General features: G+C 56.4%; 1 protein-coding gene across 1 annotated transcript; it reads left to right on the forward strand.

Moving 5' to 3' along the window:
- Positions 1-1,034: 1,034 nt before the first annotated feature.
- On the forward strand, positions 1,035-7,873 carry TENT5B (terminal nucleotidyltransferase 5B). The gene is made up of 3 exons (XM_050326526.1): positions 1,035-1,505; positions 5,498-6,549; positions 6,945-7,873. Exons 1-2 carry the CDS (start codon positions 1,320-1,322, stop codon positions 6,515-6,517), a joined length of 1,206 nt encoding a protein of 401 aa, XP_050182483.1. The 5' UTR covers positions 1,035-1,319; the 3' UTR covers positions 6,518-6,549; positions 6,945-7,873.
- The last annotated feature ends 12,882 nt before the right edge of the window (positions 7,874-20,755 follow it).

The raw sequence follows: 20,755 nt of genomic DNA on the forward strand, positions 1-20,755 counted from the left end.
ACGTCTGCAGGGGGAGATGCTGCGGAGAAATGAGCTCTTTAAAGGGATGGGAACTGTTGGGATGAAAGGAAATGGGCTGCCAGAGGCTGGGGACATGTCTGGCCCCGGGAGGAGGCGGTGGCTTGGCTGGCAGCGAGGCCACGCGATGGGATTTAGGGGCTGGGGTTGAGGTCCCAGGGTTGGGAGAGCTCTGTCACCCCAGGGTGTCACCCCGGGGTGTGACCCTGTGTCTCCTGGGTGCCAGAGCTCCCTGGGGACGCTGCTGGCCTGGGGCAGCTGGGGGCAATGCACTGTGGGGCAACAGGATGTGGGGTATCAATGGGGCGTCAGATCATGGGGTATGAATGGGGCATCAGATTATGGGGCATCAATGGTATTAATGGGGCATCACATCACAGGGCATCAATGGGGCACCACTGATGGGGTGTCAGCTCATGAGGCATCAGTAGGGCAGTAGGGCATGGACAGCAGTGGGGCATCATCAGGGCATCAGATCATGGGGCATCAGTGGGCATCAGTGAAGAGCAATGGGCAGCAAAGAGCAATGGGCAGCAAAGAACATCAGCTGGGCATAAAAGGGACATCAAAGGGGCATCAGTGGGGCATTGGTGGGGCATCAGTGGGCATGAATTGGAATCAAAGGGTATCAAAGGAAATCAAATGGGCATCAATGGAGTATGAAGGGCCATCAGTGGGATATCGAAGCCCATCACTGGGGTACCAGAGGCCACCGGTGGGGTATCAATGGGATATCAAACCCCATCAATGGAGCTTCCCGACCAATCACCGCCGGGATTCCCGCGCGCCGGAGGGGCGGAGCTCCGCGCCCTTCGCCCCGCCCCCCTCCCCACCGTCCCGCCCCCTTTCCCCTCCCCTTCTCTCCGATTGGCTCCGGGCCCTGCCGCGCTCCTCCCCGCCGTGCCCGCGCTCGGGCCGGGATTGGCGGCAGGCCGGGCCAATGGGGCGCAGGCAGGGGCTATATAGGGCGCGGCGGGGCGCGGGCGGGCGCAGCGCTCGGCGGGGCCGGTGGCGGGCGGGGGGCGGACGGGCCGGTTCGGTTCGCTAAGAGTCCCTGCGGGCACCGACCGCGCCTCCCGCCGCGCCCCGCGCGCCCTCGCTTCGCCGGCGCCTCTCGGGGGGGACTCCTTTTTATACCTCTCCCTCCCTCCCCCCCCTTTTTAAATCTTCCCGTTTCCCCCTCCCCGCCCGCCTCTTCCGGCCGGTTTTCCAGGCTGTTTCCGGCTGGTTTTTCGGGCGGTGGTTTGTATCTTTATTATTTTTTTTTTTTTGTGGCGGGGAGAGGGGGCGGTCGGCGAGAGATGCTGGAGGTGGCGGCGGTGCCGGCGGGGGCCGCCGCGGGCGGGTCGGAGCAGCGCGGGAGCCGCTTCAGCGTCCTGACGTGGGAGCAGGTGCAGCGGCTGGACCAGATCCTGGGGGAGGCTGTGCCCATCCACGGCCGGGGCAACTTCCCCACGCTGTCCGTGCGGCCCCGCACCATCGTCCAGGTGAGCGCCGGGGCGGCCGGGGGTGTAAAATTGGGGGGGACACACACGGGCCGGGCGCTGTCGCCCCATTGGACTCTGCCCCGTCCCAGCGGGGGTCAGGGAGAAAATAAAAAGTGCTGAGGCGACATTAATCGTCCCCGTCGGGCCCCGAGCCAAGCCGCCCGGGCACCCTCGGCCTCCCCCCGCGCCGGGCCCAGGGCAGGGCTCCCGGCGCGGGGATCGTGGAACGCTCTGGGCTGCGGGGCAGCTTAAACACCGTGAGTACCCCGCGCTGGAAGGGACTCGCAAGGATCAGCCCATCCCAGCCCCCCCAGCTCTGCACGGCATAGCCCTCGGAAATCCCACCCTGTCTCTCAGAGCGTTGTCAAGACGCTGCTTGGCCTCCGGCACGCCTGGGATTCGGGAAGACCGTTTCATTCCAAGCCCCTACCCCTATTCCAACACCTTCCACTAGATCAGGTTGCTCCAAGCTCTGTCCAGCCTGGCCTGGATGCTCCAGGGGGGGTTAAAAGCTGCATGGGGGGGACTGACCCCCATCATCCGGGGGGTGCTGTGCACTCAGCTGGCCCCACTTCCCCGTCCTGAGGGTCTCGGTGGGGGCTGGCAGGAATTCTTTGCGCTGCAGAAATGTCTAAAGCTGGAAGGACCCTCCTGGAAAACTCGCATGCCTGTAAAATGCATTCCCCCCTGCTGGAGCTGCTGCAGCTTGTGCCACAGATCCCGCTCAGCTTCCTCCCATCTTGTGTTGTTCCTCCTCTTTTCGAGTTAATTTGGTGCCCTAAGAGCTGTGAAACGTGTGTGGCCGAGGCAAAAGTGGCTTCTTTTTTTTTTGGAGCTGCTTCCACGAAATGGCTTCGTGCTTGGTGGACATGTTGGGCTTGTGTTGGAAGAGGCATTTATTAATTCAAGTGCCGGATCAAATGTCCGTGTCCTTTGATTTCTCGGGACAGTGGTGTATCCTCCAGAGCCTGCCCGAGACTTCACGAGCTCCTGTTAGTTTAACCATCAAGTAATAACCGTGTTTAATATTAAACTAACAATGTAGTTCGAATGAGCTGATGCATATTCATGTTTGGGAGGCGACTTTCATTCCTCAGTAATGACTCATCAAATGTAAAATCGGGCATGTTGGCTTCTAATTAAAAAGCCTATTCACGGCGCTAAAACCCAACTGGCTTTCACAATAACCTAATCACCGGGATTTCGGAGCCTCAGCTGCTTGAGAAATAGTTCGAGCTAAGCCTGGAAGATGGGAAGGTGACATTTGAAAGGCTCGGCTGGTTTTAAATTCCTCGAGTTCCTGCCGCATCTGTTGGGGGCAGAAGCGCTAAATTTTGGCCGCTCGGGCTTTTAAGCTGAACGGCAGATGAGATTTGCAGGCAGGACGCTGCCCTTGGCTTGGGCAAGACCGCAGCACCGTGCAGCATCAAATATTCCACCAGTTACTCCTCTCTGGTTCCACAGAAACTGCGCCGATTCGGTGTCGGAGCTGCCGAAAAGGATGTTGCCAGTAGCAACTTCAAACATGGAATAACTGAGGGATGTAATTGTGCCCGGCCGTGCTGGCAGACCCTGTGTTTAGGGCTGACTAAGCTGGAACAAGTAACCCAAAAGGCAGTTATTTATCCTGTTGTTGTTGTTGTGGGAGGTGGGAAGCGGCAGGTCAGGACGCAGCAGGATTTGCTCCCGCCTGGCTGTCAGAGTCAATTATCCCAACCACACGGAAGGTGAGGTGCTGTTTTGGGAAGCAGGTCAGCAGCTGCCTAACCCTAGAAATATCCAACCCTCTGGGGGAAAAAATGCATCCCTGAACCCACTGCCTGCAGCTGGGCAGCTGAGCTCCCAGGTGGAAGCTCCCAGGGAATGGCAAGGTGCTCTGCAGGCTGGAGCTTCCTGGGGTGACTTGGGACAAAGCTGACTGGAGCAGTTGGATTTGTCCCCCGTTTTCTGAATACATCTCACAGGGACAGACCTGGGGAGCTCAAGTAAGCCCAGAGCTTATGGGCCTGAAACGCTGCAGGTCCTGAGCTTTGCTCGGAAAGGGGTTAAGCAGATGTTCTCTAGGGTTAGGAAATTAATCTGGAACGAGATCTTCTCCAAGCACTGGGCCTGGCTCTGCATCTAACACTTTTGTGACCTATATCTTGTCTCTCTAAGCCTAATAGCACAAAACTCTTAACTCCACGAGTAGTGCTGGAGCCGTGCCCCGGGTGAGTGACTCCAGTTGGCAGCAGATGCAGGCCAGGAGCTCCCCTGCATGATGTTTGTTCAATTTGGGGGATTAACCCTGTGCCTCTTCTTCTAGGAGTAAACTTAATGGGTTTGGGTTTGTTTTTTTTTTTTCAAACTATCTGCCTTGGAAAGCAACTTCTTTCACTGGCTGGATTGGATGTGCTGGTGGGGGGACCTGGGACTTCTGATGGTGAATAGCTCCCTGGTTAACTGTTGCCTGACATGTGACTGTCACCACGGGCTTGGCAAGGAGCCCAGGCATGCTTCTAGCCTGAGCAGGGATGGCTCGTGTCAGGGAGAAAAGGGAAACACCAGCAGGGAAGCTGCATCGTGAGCCTGAGCAACCTCTAAGTGCAAAAACATCCATGGGGTTGTTCTGAGATCTTGTTTTGGGGTTTTTTTTGCAGAGGCAGCAGAACTTGCTGGCGCCCCTTAGTTTGGTCTCAAGGGGTCTGTGACAGGGTGAGGGTTTCACGCTGCAGTTCTCCACTTTTTGTGTGTTCTTCTTTCTAAACCAAACTCGTGGAGGGGCAGTTTTACAGCTGCTGAGGCCGGAGCTGCAGCGCCCTGAATCTCCCCCAGCACTGTCTGCTCAACCAACAAGAGGGTTTGGCCCTTCTGATCGAGTTCCGAATTAAAATTCGGATTCTGGGAGGCCGAAAACCAGAATTGGCGGGGCCTCTCAAACTGGGGCAGCCTCGCAGAGCTGAAGGGCCTGGTTGGACTGGCTCTTGGTGATACAATTTGTCCATTTGTGTCCCAAGCTTTGGCTCTTTCAAGCCGTAGCCCTGCTTCAGGCTGGTTAGCTGGGACTCCCAGGAAAATGGGTAATTGCTGCTGGAGAGGAACATGAAAGCAGGATGAGAGGTGGGAAGAGCTTCTGGTGGAAGATGTGGACTTAATCTTCCTGGGATCTTTGAGCTGAGTTAAACTCAAATTATAAGCTGGTGTCCAGAGCGTTTATTTCATGGTCTTGGGGGTTATTTTAGCCTCCTGCTTGTTAAGTAATCAGGCAGGTGATTCAGCTTCCCTCTAAATGAACAAAGCTTTGGAGGGACTGGTGGGTGTGCCAGGACTGAGCAGGCAGCATTAAAATCACCGGAGTAACACCCGTAAGATGAAAGCTGCCTCTTGCGCTTGATAGCACGCCAAGCTCAGCACGAAGCTCTGACACACTGGAAATTGTTAGGATACACTTACTAGTTGGGACATGAACTTGCATACGCCTGGCTGGGGCTTTTGAGCAGTTCTGGCATCTTGATTTGCCTTTAATGAGTCTTGACAGGCCGAAGGGGATGGCTAAAAGGAGTGAGCCACCCTGATTAAATCCACTGGGACTGCTGCAGACTGTGCTGCTGCCTCTCTGTTTGGGGTCAGTTTGGGGTTGGCTGGTCTTGGCTTGCTGGCTGGAACGGTGAGGGGATGAAGGGGGCAGAGACCACCCCAAAAAATGGGGTCAGGGAACCTCTCCCCTTCAGCGTGGGGAAGGCAGGGGAGAGCAGACACTGCGCTGGAAGCAGAACAGCTCATCATGTGCAGTCAGATCCCTCTAATGCGAGGGAATAAGTAAAGGAGAGCCACCCCCAGCTGCTGGCAGGACTTGGGATGCTTTCCAAAGTGACCTATTTCTAATGGATTAGCTTTTTATTTCATTGTCTTGCACTGGAGTGACCCATATAAGCCCAGGGAGTGAATCCTGCTGTCACCAGGCTGCTCCAAAAATTCCTGCTTGCCTCTCACCGTCTCTCTTTATGTCTCAGGTTGTCCGTAGCCGCCTGGAGAAGAAAGGAATCACAGTCCATAACGTCAGGTTGAACGGCTCAGCAGCCAGTCACGTTCTGCATCAAGACAGTGGCTTGGGGTACAAAGACCTGGACCTCATTTTCGGTGTGGACCTGAAGACAGAAGACGTTTTCCAGCTCGTCAAAGACGTGGTCATGGATTGCCTGCTCGACTTCCTCCCCGAGGGGGTCAACAAGGACAAGATCACCCCCATGACTCTGAAGGAGGCCTATGTGCAGAAGCTGGTGAAGGTGTGCAACGAGACCGACCGCTGGAGCCTCATCTCGCTCTCCAACAACAGCGGGAAGAACGTGGAGCTCAAATTCGTGGACTCCCTCCGGCGGCAGTTCGAGTTCAGCGTGGACTCCTTCCAGATCATCCTGGACTCGCTCCTGCTCTTCGGGGAGTGCTCGGAGAACCCCATGGCCGAGAACTTCCACCCCACGGTCACCGGGGAGAGCATGTACGGGGACTTCGAGGAGGCCATGGACCACCTGCGGAACAGGGTCATCGCCACCAGGAACCCCGAGGAGATCAGGGGAGGGGGGCTCCTGAAGTACTGCAACCTCCTGGTGAGGGGGTTTAAGCCCAAGTCGGAGGTGGATATGAAGGCACTACAGAGGTACATGTGCTCCAGGTTTTTCATAGACTTCTCTGACATCGGCGAGCAGCTGAGGAAGCTGGAATGTTACCTCCAGAGCCACTTTGTTGGGATGGAGAGCAACAGATATGACTATTTGATGACCCTCCACAGGGTGGTCAATGAGAGCACAGTCTGCCTCATGGGACACGAGAGGAGGCAGACCCTGAACCTCATTGCCATGCTGGCTGTGAGGGTCCTGGCTGAGCAGAACATCATCCCCACCGTCACAAACGTTACCTGCTACTACCAGCCAGCCCCTTATGTCAGTGAAATAAACTTCAACTACTATGTCACCCACGTGCAGCCCTTCCTGCCTTGCAATCAGTCCTACCCAACGTGGCTTCCCTGTAACTGAGCCAGGACAAACGTCAGGGTCTGTCCTCCAAGGTATTTCCTTGCCTTGGCGGGTCGGGAGGGTGGGATGGGGGGGATAAAAAACAAAACAAACAAACAAAAAACACCAACCAACCTTCCTAGAACTGCAACAAAAGGAAACTTCCTGGACTCTTGCTTGAGTGTCTTGTTCCTGGGGTTGTTGGGACAAGACCTGTCTGCTGTACACTGTGATGGGAAGTGCAGTGTCATGGAAATGAGATGACTCGGGGATGTTTATGGGAGGACTCATGGAATTCTGGAAGGCAATGGGGTGGGTGGGGGTGTGTGAGGGGAGACTGTAGAATTACGCTAAGGTAGAGCTGCACTGCCCTGAAATGGATCTGAATTGTGTTTTGTTTTGTTTTTCTTTTTTTGTTTTTCTTTTTTCTCTTTTTTTTTTTTTTTAGTGCAGGAGGTGTTATGGGTGTGCAAACTTGTGGTTTCTGCCAACAGAAGCCCGAGTGGCTAATTCCTTTGAAGGACCAAAGAATCCTGTTTAAGTGCCTGTAACAATATAAACACAACTGTACTGTAAACCTTTATTATTTTTGCAGGGGCTGATGTCCCAAGAGCTTGAGTGGGGAATGTCTGAAGAGGAAAATGTTTCTGTTGCGGGGTGGGGAGGGTCGTGAGATCATTTCTAGTAACCTGGCTGAGGTTCTGTGTCGCTGAGGTTTGTTGTGTGTGGTTTTTTTTTTTCTTCTGGCATGACTTGCTGCCTATGAAGGACCAGCTGGAGCAAAGAGCTGTCAAAGTGGGGCTGCATAAACCAGGGAGGTATTGGAATGGCTAAGTGTAAATGCCTGAAACTGGGAACAGTGGGGAAGGGGGGGAGTGCATGGTGGAAAATGCTGTGCAGAGCTTTCTGGAAAAAGAGGCAGCAGGGACCTGGATACGAATTCCTTCAAGCTCCCAAGTCTGCAGTGCCAAAACATGGCTGTGTTCCTAAATGGCGAGGCAGATGATCTGTCCAGGAGCCTGCCCCAGGCTGCTGTACCTAATCCTGTATTTTCTAGGGGAATTTGAAATGCTGCTCTTCCTATTTTTTTTTTTTTTTTTTTTTTTTTTTTTTTTTTGGCATGCAGTGTGGTTTTAATGCACAAAGCCAGAGGCCAGCTGGGTTATGGGGGAAGATGAGGCTTGTCATTTTGAAGCACAAACCACCCAGTTGAGTAGTCAGTTGTTTCCAGCTGTTGCTGGAGCCTGTGTCCTCCGAGGAGATGGGCAGAGCTCTTCCAGTCTGGAGATCTTCCCTTGGGCAGGTCCTATCTTCCAAAGCAGCCTGTTCCCAGCTATGTGATTCCATCAGCATTTGAAATTCATTCTCTAGCTAGAAATGGAGCTTGGATGGGGGGTGGGGGTGAAGTTAGTTGGCCTTAAGGAAAGGGGAGGGGGGGGAAGAAAACAAAAGAAAAAAAAAAGTCTTCTAAACAGACCCTCTTGTGTTGTGAGGGTTTGGCTCTTTCAGTCCAACGTGGCTTTGAAGTTGTTGGGTGTCTGGAGCACAGAAGTTTTTCATGGAGGTGCCTGCATGGCCGTGCCCGGGGAGCATCTCAGATCTAACTATGCACGGGGGGAGAGGCGGGCAGGCAGCGGGCACTCCCTAGGGATGCTGCTCCGGGAACACCACGGCTTCAGTGGTGCTTCCTCCGAGGCTGAGGTACTCGAAGTATCTTTTATTAACTTGGGGTGGGGTTTTTTTTGTTTGTTTGTTTGTTTTGGTTTTGGTTTTTTGCCCTTTTTTTTTTTTGTGACAAAACTGTAATAGCTGGGCAGATTGAACGCTCTTAATAAAGATAGATCCTTGGAATGTGCATAGCCAGATTGGTACCTTTCTTGGGGTAGGGGCGATGTGGAGTTGGGGAGTAAAGGGTGGGGGGTGGATCTTGTGCTTAACACGAACTAACCCAGTGGAAACTGGCCCAGCTTTGCTCCCTCTCCAGTCAGAGCTGGGGAAGTGTCACTAACAGTGTAGGTTTTTTAGCTGCCTCCATGCAGAACAGCTCTGCCTTCCTGGCCAAGCCTGTCGTGTGGGCTCTGCTGCAGCCCCTAACTCCCCAGAGCCTCAGGGGTGGGAAGCTTGAGATTTTTCCAGTGCAAGGTAAATAAAACTGGTTTTAAGGGCTGCTTTTTGGGAGCAGATGATACTTTTTCTTTTGTTTTAAACTTCAGATGAACAGAGATGCCATGTAAGCATGTTTTCTACGGGCTGCTCCTGCCCACAGGCACGCTAAATTGAGATTCCCTCCTTCCCCCTGAGATGTCCAAAAAGATTCCCTACAGCCAACAGCTCGGCAGGGAGACTTCCCATTGAGATTGCACTTTTGATTTACGGAGTGTGTGTGGTGGGACTCTTGTGAATGGGTTGAATCTGACTTTTTCTAGACCTTGCAGTGATACTGTGCTGCCTCCTGTGAGGGGGCAATTGGAAGATTCCAGTAGCTTGAATGGCACTTGATTTATTTTTTTTGTTTTGTTTTAAATGTCTTTTTTTTTTTCCTACACCTGTATCACTTGTCATGCAATGGGCTTGACATAGACTCACTAGATTCTTTAGAATCTGTTACGAATAAATACAGTGTATTCAAATCTGTTGGGTTATTTTTATTTGCTTGTCCAAGTCGGGGGAGTGTGGTGATGAGGTGACTCTGCTCCCAGCCAAAAATCAACGGGTGACCTCGAAAGGAGTGAGCTGAGATCCTGGTCCTGGATCTGCCCAGATGCTGCTTGTACCTCAGGCTGCTCCATCCCTCTCTCCGAAGCAGCTACAAATCCCAGGAATTGTGTAGCTGTTGGCAGGTCGCTCCTGCAGCTGAGGGAGGTTTCTATTTATAACACTGTTCTTTAGTGTTGTGCATCTTCCCTTTTCCTGGTGCTCCTCATGTTGCTGGAGGTGGGGGGGGGAGGGTGGCCCGAGGTGGTGATCTGAGGTCCCTGCTGGGGGAATGGCACTGGGAGGCTCTCCCTGCTGGTTTTCCACGGCTTCATTCCCTGCTGGTTGGTTGTGAACAGCGAAAGGTGGTTTGAGTAGTTAAGGCTTGGATACTGTGTGTGGCTGACCCACCTGCAGGGTGGTTCCTCTTGGAAAAGGGGAGGGTGAGAGGCTCTGGAAGGCTTATCTCCCAAAAAAAAGCTGGTTTCTGCTGATGTTCAGGCCAGATTCCCGTGGGATGGCTGGCAGCTGGGTGCGAGCTCCTCCAGCTCTGGCTGCCCTCCAGCCCAAGATGAAGTTTCACTTCCCCTTGTCAAGCTACAGGCAGTTCTGGTTCCACTGCAACAATGGAGCTGACGAGGTGCCAGTCCCTCTTTGGGACAAACTTGCTGGCTCTGCATCTCCAAATTTTTACAGTCCGGGGGCCAAAGCTTCCCTCTGACAACAGGGCTGGGATGTTCTCACTGGGCTGGCACTGTGTGAGTCCCTGCTGCCTGCTCGAGCAGGGCTCTGCCTTTGCAGAGCTGATTTCTCTCCAAACCTGCTGGGTTTAGAGATGTTTCCCCCTCCCTGGCACAAGCCCAGCACGCTCTCCTGCCTTCCCCTGAGCGTCTCTCGTGTGTGGAAGCAGCTCTAAAGTATCTTAGTCCATCAGCTGTCTTCAGTGTGGGTGGTTGGTCCTGCTGTTGATGCTGTGGTGAATAAGCTGCCTCTGGATTTGTGACCCTGAGTAGAGCAGCAAAAGCCCTGACAGAGTCGGCTCAGCATTGTTGGAGCGGATCAGACCATACAAAAGGATGTTGGTGGAAAGTACTAGTTGTGATCAGAAAGGAGCTATCAATGTTTACAGCCGAGATTCGGATCCCTCTTTTGTTAATTGTCAAATAAAAAAAAACACCTATATATTTTCTCACAGCCTGTAGTCTGTCATTATTTTCCTCTCTGAGGCAGAGGGCGAGGGATAAGTCAGGGTGTGCCTGAGGGGTCTGCTGGGTGAGATTTGGGCTCTAGTGACGCTTGGTGCTCCAGTGCTTGGCTCTGAAGCTCTGCTCTGAGGGCAGACGTGTGCTGGGGTGGCTGCTCCTTTATAGTAGCTGTCTATAAATACAGCTCCCTATATTTAGCCCCGTGGTCTGGGCAGTGCCCAGCTCGGATAACCAGAGTCAGGAGCAGAGGAGCCCACGCCACAGCCCGTGGTACAGTACAGCACGTGCCCACAGCACCTCTGCAAAGGGCTGCTGTGCCATCAACGCCTGGAGACGCGTCCAAAAATACTCGGCCGGCGTTTGTAGCAGCGAGATCACTCCCGGGGCTGGCGATGCGGGTTTTACATCTGCAGCTTTTTTCTCCTGGAAGGACATCTGGCCTCGCTCCAGAACCACTGAAACGGCAGGAATTTGTCTTGACTCCAGAATGCAAGAAGCATCTTGCTCCAACCTCCCTGCTCCCAGCCGTCCTTAATCTGCTGGCCCGGTGCCGAGGGTGGCACCAGCTCTGTGCAGGCGGCTTGCTAGACCCAGCATGGCATTTAAATTTTATTTTAATCTCTCTATTTAGCTTTTTTTCTTCTTCCCCTTGCAGCGTGCCAGCGTTTCTCCCCGGCTGCCCTTCTCCTCCTCCTCCTCCTCCTCCTCGGGAGCCGCTCGGGCAGCGCGGGTGTTAACTGTGCCATTCGAGCTCCTGCAGCATGAGAGAACAGTCTGTCTGTGCAGCTCCTCTTGCCATTTATAGCTGTGTTTGGGCGATCCAGCACACGGGCCCTTGTGCTCCAGAGCCTGGTGCCAAGCACGAGACAAATGCTCCATTGATATTGGACGTTCCGGGAGGGCAGTTCGCTCTCGGGAACGGGGCTGAGCTGCCGGAGGATGGCACAGCCCACCCTGCCTGGTCCTGAGCCTTGGGGGGATGGCACAGCCCACCCTGCCTGGTCCTGAGCCTTGGGGGGATGGCACTGCCCATCCTGTCTGGTCCTGAGCCTTGTGGGGGTGAGGGCTGATGGTGGGGAAGCATCTGGTGCTCTGTCACTGAATCCTCCAATCTTACCTCCTGGCGCTGCTGCTGGAGGTTCTGGTTGGGGCTTTTCTACTCCAAGCAGGATTTCGGCTCGTGTTGGACACATGGAATGCCCTGGGTTGGAAGGGAACCACGTGGATCATCAAGGACAACCCCAGCCTTGTCTCCAAGCACTTCTTGACCTCTGGCAGACTTGGTGCTGTGACCACTTCCCTGGGAAACCTGTTCCAGGGCCCAACCACCCTCTGGGTGAAGAACCTTTTGTGTGCAGAGGTGGAGGAGCATTGAAAAGGCTTTTTTTTCCTCTGTACATGCAGTATTTGCACTGTTCAGCTCCAAACACAGGTTGCCACAGACCTTTTGGCTGTTGGCTCCGTGATTTCCCTGACTCAACCGCCTTCTCCCACCTCTGACTTCTTGCATCCAGCCTGGCATGAGCAGCTCAGGCGTTCCCTTCCCTCCCGAGCCATCTCAAGGAGAGATCAGCTCATGCAGAGCCTCTTGCCTGCTCCACAGCATTCCAGCTTCCCCTAAAATCCCAGTGTGCCTGCTCTTCCCTGCTCCTTTTGGAAGGAGTGAGCCCTGCTTGCCGAGCTGCTCCCTCACCTGGGTGGATCCCCGAGCCTGGGCACCCATTTCAGCTTGTAGAATCATGACAAATTTGATTAAAATCCTCTGCTGGCATCCCGAGGTGTTCAGGGGAATGATTGGCAACCGTCACGAAGGCGTTTCCTTAAGGAAGGAGGAAAAGGAGTCAATTGTCTTCTCGCTGCAGCCTCGAGGTGTTGCACAACCGAGGCTGTGACACGAACCAAGGACGGGGTGTCCTTGCACCCCCCTGCCCCGACCCACCGCACATCCCATCGGCGATGCCAAGGGGAAACAACGACATTCCCAGGAGAGACGAGGGACTGTGGGTGGGACGGTGGCTCTGGAGACAGGCGTGAGGCTGGAGCGGCGCCCGGGGCGGCGCAGGGCGGTGTGTGATGTGTTATCTCTCCCTCCCGTACAAGCGAGAACACGCATCTTCCCTCCCAGCAGCTCTCATCGTTCTTTCCGAGCGCCGTAACCATTCCCACCTCTCCCTCCCGGCCGGGAGGTTTCCCTTTGGCGGCGGATGAGGACGAAGCCCTTCACGGGGCCGGCTGGCTGGGGTGGTTGATCATTGCCCTCTCCACCACCAGGGTGTATTTACCCTCCTTATCTTGCCGCTATCAAGGGTTCAGCAAGAGCAGTGTCACCCTGCCTTCAAAGGAAAAGCCACCAGCGCGCAGCGCGTCCCCCAGGGTGTTTGTGTGGCCCATATTTTTGCCTTGTAATCCAAGGAGGGGCTGGATGCAGGACACCCCTCCAGCCCTCCTCCCTTCCCTCCCCTCGTAGCCGGCGTGGCTGGAACAGCTGATTACTTTAAGCATCCCTCTGCTAATATGCAATTACAGGTCGCTTGGGCTTGAAATCCCAGTTAAATCCGCATGTCCACGGCGTGACTCACCTAAGGACTGCTCCCCTGATGAATCCTGGATGCATTCCTGAAAGACTGGACATAATGTTAACATGCCACTTACCAACCACCCTTTTCAAATGTCACCAGTGCAACGAGTTGAGCCAGTTTCTTCCTCTGCTCCTCCTTCCCTGCAGCCCTTGATAGTCCGGACAAAGGTTGGTCGTCCAGGGTGTAATCCCACTTTGCAGAGGGGTTTTATAGCAGGGCTCGGGGGGGGGGAAACCAGTCCCTCAGAGGATGCTTGTGTGCCTGGGGGGTGTTTATTAGGTGAGATCAGGAGGGTATAAAAGCCCAGACTGAGGATGGTGGGACGGCAGGAGGGACACAGCCCTTCCCTAGGGTGACAACCACCTGCCAGGGGACCACGGAGCACGTGTCGCCTCCTCCTCCGCAACGCCGGGGGTTGCTCCCACCACAGGCAGCTCTGGGGTTTGGGAACGTGTCTTTCCAAAGGAGAAGGGAGCCTTTGAAGCCAACCTGCTCATTAGGGGTTGGGTGCTGCCGTCCTGGCTCGTGCTCGGCGGGCGCTGCCCGTGACGGAGGGCTCAGGGCGACGTGAGGAAGCGCATCCTCGCCACGGCCCCACGTCACAGGTGAGCCAACCCTGGGAGGGGCCAGGTGCCCTCCAACCCCCCATTAGCACCCAGGGAGCTGGAGAAGGTCGGCATTGCTAACAGCAGTAATTGCCTGGTGGTTATTCGGCCGATGATTTGTTTTATCCAGGCGGGCTGTGTTACGTCCGAGCCAGGAGAGGCCACGGGGATGGGCTCAAAGGCAGGCTGGGCAGGGAGTGGAGGGAGAGCAGCCCCGGGGAGAAGAAATTGGGGGCGGGGGGGTGTTGGTGGATGAGAAGCTCAACACGACCTGGAAATTTGTGTTTGCAGCCCAGAAATCCAATCGTGTCATGGGCTTGTCCCACAGCGGGGGCAGGAGGTGAGAGGGGGGTTCTGTCCCTCTGCCCCACTTAGGTGGGACCTCACCTGCAGTGCTGCCTCCAGCTCTGGGATCTCAACACAAGGAGGATCTGGAGCTGCTGGAGAGAATCCAGAGGAGGCCACGGAGATGTTCCAAGGGTGGAGCCCCTCTGCTCTGGAGCCAGGCTGGGAGAGCTGGGGGGGTTTCAGCTGGAGAAGAGAAGGCTCCAGGGAGACCTGAGAGCCCCTTGCAGGGCCTAAAGGGGCTCCAGGAGAGCTGGAGAGGGACTGGAGACAAGGGATGGAGTGACAGGACAAGAAATGTATTCCTACTGCCAGAGGGCAGGGTTAGATGGGATATTAGGGATAAACTCTTCCCGGTGAGGGTCCCCTGGCAGCCCTGGCAGGTCCCACGGCCCCAGGTAAGTGCAAAACCCACTGGCAGCTGGGAAGAGCTGGTTCCTGCCTCCAGGACAGGGGATGGCAGATGTTGGTGGCTGGACTGATCCATGGTCTGGACTGGAGAGGGTTCATCTCCCCCAGGGCAGCAGGTGGGTTTTAGGGGAGGGTGCTCAGAGGGTTTGGGTACTGGGGTTTGTGTCTGGGCAGGCTGGGAGCTGCTCTGCTCCCCTGTTCACAGCAGAGGCACTGGGCTCCTCACCACTGTGTGGGTGGGAGGAAGGCTCATCCCACAGCACTTGTCTCTTGCCTAAACCTTCGAAAGCCGGGATTACTGGCATTATCCTATAATTGAGGAAATCCACCCTCTCATTAGCCCCATCGGTTGCTGCTGCTGCTTGTTCCCTTTCCTCCTTTCTTCTCAGGGCTGGGAGTCCCCACTGCTCCCCCATCCCCTGAACCCCCCAAAAGACACTCCAGAGCTGGGGGGACCTGGCAAGCTGTGGGGGTGGCCACAGGGCTTCTCCCAGCCCCCAGCTCGTGCCACCAGGAGCTGTGGGATCAAAAGGGTTGGGGTGTTTTTCCCCCTCTCTGCTCTCACTGTGGGTCGGTGCTGCCTCCAGGCTGCTGTGGATGAGCAGGGTGAGAGGAGGTGCTGCAGGGTATCCCTGCCAGTGCAGAGAGAGCACCCCTGGCCCGGGAGAGCATCGGGCTGGGAGGGAATTGGGTGTGGGGTGCACGGGCAGGGGGGGCCCTTCCCGCATGGAGCAGAGCCTGCTCCTCCCTGATCCCTGCTGGGAGCTGGGCCAGCTCATTAAGCCGTGCATGGCTGGGCCAGGCCAGCGCTCCCGGGGCCATTTCCAGGGAGGACTTGGCTGTGGGATGAGGAGATGGGATTTTTCTCCCAGCACAGTGGGATACGCGCCTGGATCTTCCCCGACACGGCCTTGCCCTCACCTGGGCCACGTAAATGTGTTGGGCATATATACAACAGGAAGGATGAAGAGGTCAGTTGAGACAGGAGCAGTTTGGATAAGTATTTTGAGCTGGAATATCGATGGAGAGGGCATTTAGGAGGTGGGAGCGCACAGGTCTGCCCTGGGCTGTGGTTTCGGGTCACGCTGGAGTTTAGGGGATGTTTCCTGGCATAAAGGGGTGTCAGGAGGTGCTGTATGGCAGAGCCTAAATGCCAGCACAAGGTTTTGGGCCTTAGGAAGGCACAGGGAGCCTGTCTGAGCCCAGCACACCCTCAGGGCACCAGCAGCACTCCTGGCTCCATCTGGACAGAGGTGCCGCCCACTCCTCATCCTCCTGCACCTGGAGCTTGCATCATCCCAGTGGGAATTGCCTTCTCAGCCACACCGGCAGGGCCGGAGGGGACAGGGGACAGAGCTGCCACCAGCCTGCTGTCACAGCCAGGGCAGGACCAGGGCCACCCGTGCAGCAGGACAGCCTGGGGCGGGGTGTCAGGGGAACCGGACAGGGCGGCTTTGGGAGTCCCCACGCTGCGTGTCACGCCCTGGGAAGACCTTTTAATTGTTCCCTCACAGGACACGGGCTGGAAAAAGGAGCTGATGAGGCATTGGGTGCTTTGTGATACCCATCTGCCCGACTCCTGTGCTCCTGCCGATGCCGCCGGGGCTGCCGGGGCCGCGTTCCCTTCCCGCAGCGCGGCACTCGCCACGTGTGCCCAGCCGTGATAAGGACAGCCAAGATAAGGGCACTGATGTCCCCGTGCCCTGTGCTGTGGGATGGAGTGAGCCCCAAAAAAATCGCCTTCCCTTCTTTCTGAGCCCCAGCCCAGCAGTGCAGCATCACCTGCACCGTTCCAACCCCCCTGCCATGGGCAGGGACACCTTCCACTAGCCCAGGTTGCTCCAAGCCCTGTCCAACCTGGCCTTGGACGCTTCCAGGGATCCAGGGCAGCCACAGCTTCTCTGGGCAACCTGTGCCAGGGCCTCTCCACCCTCACAGGGAGGAATTTCTTTCTAAAAGCTAATATAAACCTACTCTTTCAGTTTAAAGCCTTTGCCCCTTGTCCTCTTTCTCCCCAAAGCCCTCAGCAGCTCTTCTTGAGTGGAAATGCAGCTTCATCTTGGCTGAAATTCTGGCAGAAAGTGGGGATTTGGGTTAAAATCCTGGGCTGAAAGCAGAGCAGGCGATGGAGGCTCGGAGGGTTGTGCTCCTGGGAGCCCACGGTGCAGCTGGGGCTTAAATTTAGGATGTTTCCGAGCTGCTGAGCACGTCTGTGGCTCCGCCTTCAAACTTTTACTCCGCAGGCATAGGAAGGATTTAAAAGCTTTCGGGAAGAAGGGAAGTGGGGAAAATATATATCCCTGTGATCCGCTTCAGAGGGCTTTGGAAGGATGAGCGGGGCTTTTTGGGGTTCACACCACAGCAGGCAGCATCCAGGCAGCTTCACCAGCAACTCCCTGGTCGAAGAGAAACATCAGGACCTGATCCAAAACCCTCACCCGGGAATTTTTCCATCTGCCGCGCTGGGCTGGAGATCAAACCCCGGGTGACCTGCGGGGCTGACAAAGGGAGAATGGTCCCTTGGGGTTTGTTTATTGTCCCCGGGGCTGGGAAAGGACGTTCCCGGCCTCCCTCCTGTCCTGCCTTTGTTCCCGGAGTTGGGCACTGTAGCGCGGAGCCCCAGCTGCGGGTGAGCTGCCCCGGGCGGCCCGATTAAAGCCCTTGGGGTTTGGTGCCCACAGGGATTTTTGGGGGGTTTCAGGACTATGCACGTGGCAGGGGGCTGTTCTGTGGGGTTTCGCAGAGGATGCAGTGCCAGCACCTTCCTGGGGTAGCTGGGAGCAGAGGGGAGAGGACCATCCCCCAAAAAAAAGGATGGAGGAGAATCCTCTTGACCCTCACAAGGCTTCACGTGCCCTACAGCCCCGGTCCAGCATGGGCAGGAGGTGCTGGCCAGGATGGGAGTTGGGAGCACCCAAATCAGGGCTCCCAAAGCCTGCAGGGGAAGGGATGGGTGCAGGAGGAGGGTGCTGGTGTGTGGGATCTGGCAGAGGCCACAGCTTTTCCTCGAGGCAGCTGTTTTATCCCACAGAGCGGGGTTATCAGAGCAGCCGCCTTTTTCCACTCGGGATGATAACACCGGAGCAGCACAAGGACACGGGAGGCTCCTGGGGACACAGGGACCTCGGGGACGGGCTGTTGGCTTTGCCTATCACAAGGTAAAGGGCAGAAAACAAGCAGGGGGGGAAGAAAAACATGGATCCATGCGGCTGCGGCTATGGCATCAGCAAAACTTTCCATGGAAATCAGCGGCACTCGGAGATAAATCTTCACCTCTGGGACACACAGAGGTGACACACCTTGCCCCCGCATCCTCTGCTTGCTGTTTGGTCACCCAAGGGACCAAAGCCACCCGTAGCAGCAGGTTTTTGTTGTTCCAGGTGGGAATGGGCTCCCGTAGGATGCAAAACAGGCAGCATCGCACAGCCAGGGTGCGATGCCCATCCCGGGCAGCCGCGTTCCCACAGCCGTCCCCGTCACCGCGGCGCTGCCAGTCCCCGTCCCTGCGTGTCCCTCCGGTGCGTATTTTTCTTGGCAGCCCCCAGGTAGGAATGTTTCCCGCTGCTGCCGCCGAGCGAAAGTGGAGGCAGGAATTGCTGGAATAGCGACAGGCTGAGTAACAGCGCTAACTTTATTCTCCGAAACAAAGGGCAGTGTCCCAGCGCCCAGGGCTGGTCGCGCTCCCGGCGGTGCGGAGGCCAGGGCTGGGGAGCGCTGGCAGAGCCAGGAATGCCGCTGCCCCGGGGGTTCCTGCCCCGAATTCCTGCCCTGGAGACCCCCAGCCATGCCCGGCTCCCACCACGACCCCCTCTCCTGCTCCCCACAGCTAAAAGTGCACTTCTGGGAGCAAAGAGGGGTTGTAGAACAGCACAGGAAGGCTGGGATTTCCCTCTGAGACTTCCGAGCAGCTTCACAGGGCTTTTCCCTCTGCTGGTGTATCCCCAGCCTCTCTCCTAGAATTTTGGGGGGCTCCAAGCCTGGCATGGACACCCAATACCCCTGAGCACCCCACAGGCCTCTCCTATACTCCCTGTAACCCCTCAAGATGGGGTGCTGACCACCCCTCCAGCCCTTCTGCCCCATTTTCCAGGTGATTTCCTTTCTGTGGAAGTGGCCAAGGAGGGGGCTCCCCTTGTCAGAGCCCACGGGTTCCACAGGCTGTAACATTCCCACTCCAAGGAAGGTCCCAAATCCCCACAGAACATCCCGGTGGAGTCCAGCTCCAGGGTGGTTGCTTCCCTTCAGCAAAGAGCACGGATTTGGGCCAGAGCAGGATCTGTCCCCGGTGCCTGGTGCGAGCAGCCTTGGTGCCAGGGCCGGCCTTGGCTGCAGGGCTCGGGCAAGGCAGCGCTTTCCAAAGCAAATATTTGTCCAGCACAACAACACGTGGGAAAGAGCAGGAGAATTTGCTTCCCCAGCTCCAGAGGGAGGTTCCTGGGGAGGCAGGCTCGGGCCTGCGGGGGTTCAGCTGTGCTTCCTGACCCGTCGCCGTGCTGAGCTGCCCAGGTTTTGAGCCTCTTCGCGCTCTGCGGGTTTGCAAAAAAAATGGGGTTTAATTTGCAACCCGGAAAAGGGGAATCGCTCTTGGGTGGCACCAGGGAAGGGGTGTTCGGGGAGAGATGGGGCTGTAGCATGCCTGGCTCTGCCCTGATGCCTGTGCTGAGTATCCTCAAAGCTCCTGTGGTCCCCAAAGACCTCCCAGTCTAACCCCAAATCCTGCTGTGTGTGAAGGTGAGCAGCGCTGTGCAGTGGCAGCCCCGGGGTGCTGGAGTGGGGGCCACACGTGGGATGCTGGACACCTTCCCTCACCAGTGCCATCATCAGTTAATGGCCTGGCTGCTCCCACCGTGGCACCACTGTGAGCTCTTCCTCCTCGTCCTCTTCCTCTCCAGGAGGCTTCATCTGTAAGTTAAAGGTGTCAGCCCTGCCTGTGGTCCCATTGGGATTTAAATCCCTGTATCCCTGCCTAAAACCCGGGGGTAATTATTGCACCTCGCAGGGAATCCCACCTCTCCTGACCCACGGAGAGGCCAGGGCCCCCTGGGCAGGATGGCTCCAAGCCGTGTCTCCGGGCTGTCCCCACGGATTACGGCACGTCCCAAGCACGCTGGGGGACTTTGGGGCCGCTGGGGCCCTGCTGGGTGTCCGGGTGAGCCAGGGTTTCCCCAGGGCTTCTCCATAACGGGAGCTGCTCCCGGCCCCTCTTCCCTTCTGCTCCTCTCCATAAGAGGCGAGGCCGACGGGGAGAGCCGAGAGGAGCCTGTGCCTGGCTTTGCTCCACGGATTCCTTTCCCTCCCGTCACCGACCGATATAGTCCCAGCGTCAGCGGTGCCGGGCCCGGGGGGCGGGAGTTGGGCCGATGCTCCCCGGGGGCATCGCTGGGGCTCGATGCCTCCTGGTGCCCGGGGGGTCCCGCGTGGGGTGGTGGGCACAGAGCCCTGCCCCGGGGTTATTTCCACCCAAAAACGCTGTCGGGGAGAGCCTGGTGTCACCCATCCCACGGCACGGGGATGAACTCGCTGGGGATGCACAGGGTATGGGAGGGGGAAGAGGAAGAAGGGATGTGCTCTTTCCCTCTCTTTCCCTTCCTTCCTCCCTCACTCTCTTCTTCCCTTCCTTTCTTTCCTGTTTTTCCTTCCTTCCCTCCCTCCCTTCCAAGGCAAAGCACCTCACAGGAGCAGGACCAGCACCGTGTGCCCCTGCACTGGGATGGCTCAAACCTCCCCCAAAACCACCATGTTTTTAGCTCTGTCAAAGGAGCTTTGCTGGTTGAACAAACACACCTGCGAACAACAGAAGGCTGGAAAAGTTTTGGGGATTTTTTTTATTTTTTAATCCCCACCTCCTGGGGTTGTGGCAGCGTGCAAGCTCTAGCTTGGGGATGTTGAGGGCAGGGTGTCACCCACGGGGAGGGATAAACACGAGGGAACTGGGACCTGTGGAAACCCGGAGCTGCCTCTGCACCTCCACCCCAGGAATGAGAACTCCAAAACCTAAAATTTGTTAATTTGGAGGATTACACCAGTGCAGTTTTTGGGAGAGCCTCGCCGACACCCCAGTGTGCAGAGCCCAGGGATCTCCGGATCCTCCCCAGGGAGGGGCTGCGAGCACTAACTGGTGCTTTTGGCAACTCGTTAAACCCCTTAATGAACCGTGATCAGGTTACAGGGCTCCCGTCATGTCGGATTGCCGGGGATTAGCAGGGACAGGGAGTGAAGCAGCCAGGGGAGGGGGTGTCTCCCTCGGTGTCTGCTCTGGGCATCCCTGCTGCAGGCTGGGAGGGGTGGATTTAACATCTAGGTATTACATTTTATGTATTTATTATAGTTATATGTATATATTGGGGCTGCAGGGGGGGGTTCTTCCCACCTCCCCCTGCCGTGCATGAGACGGGACAGCGAGCAAGGCAAAACCACTCA

Source organism: Myiozetetes cayanensis, unplaced genomic scaffold (assembly GCF_022539395.1).
Source record: "Myiozetetes cayanensis isolate MyiCay16 unplaced genomic scaffold, myiCay2020 scf31, whole genome shotgun sequence".
Classification (NCBI taxonomy): domain Eukaryota; kingdom Metazoa; phylum Chordata; class Aves; order Passeriformes; family Tyrannidae; genus Myiozetetes; species Myiozetetes cayanensis.

Bases quoted from the DNA above. Each gene is read 5' to 3' on its own strand.
- TENT5B (XM_050326526.1), top strand. From the start codon at position 1,320: ATGCTGGAGGTGGCGGCGGTGCCGGCGGGGGCCGCCGCGGGCGGGTCG. The intron at 1,506-5,497 runs GTGAGCGCCGGG...TTTATGTCTCAG, and splicing joins GGCCCCGCACCATCGTCCAG to GTTGTCCGTAGCCGCCTGGA.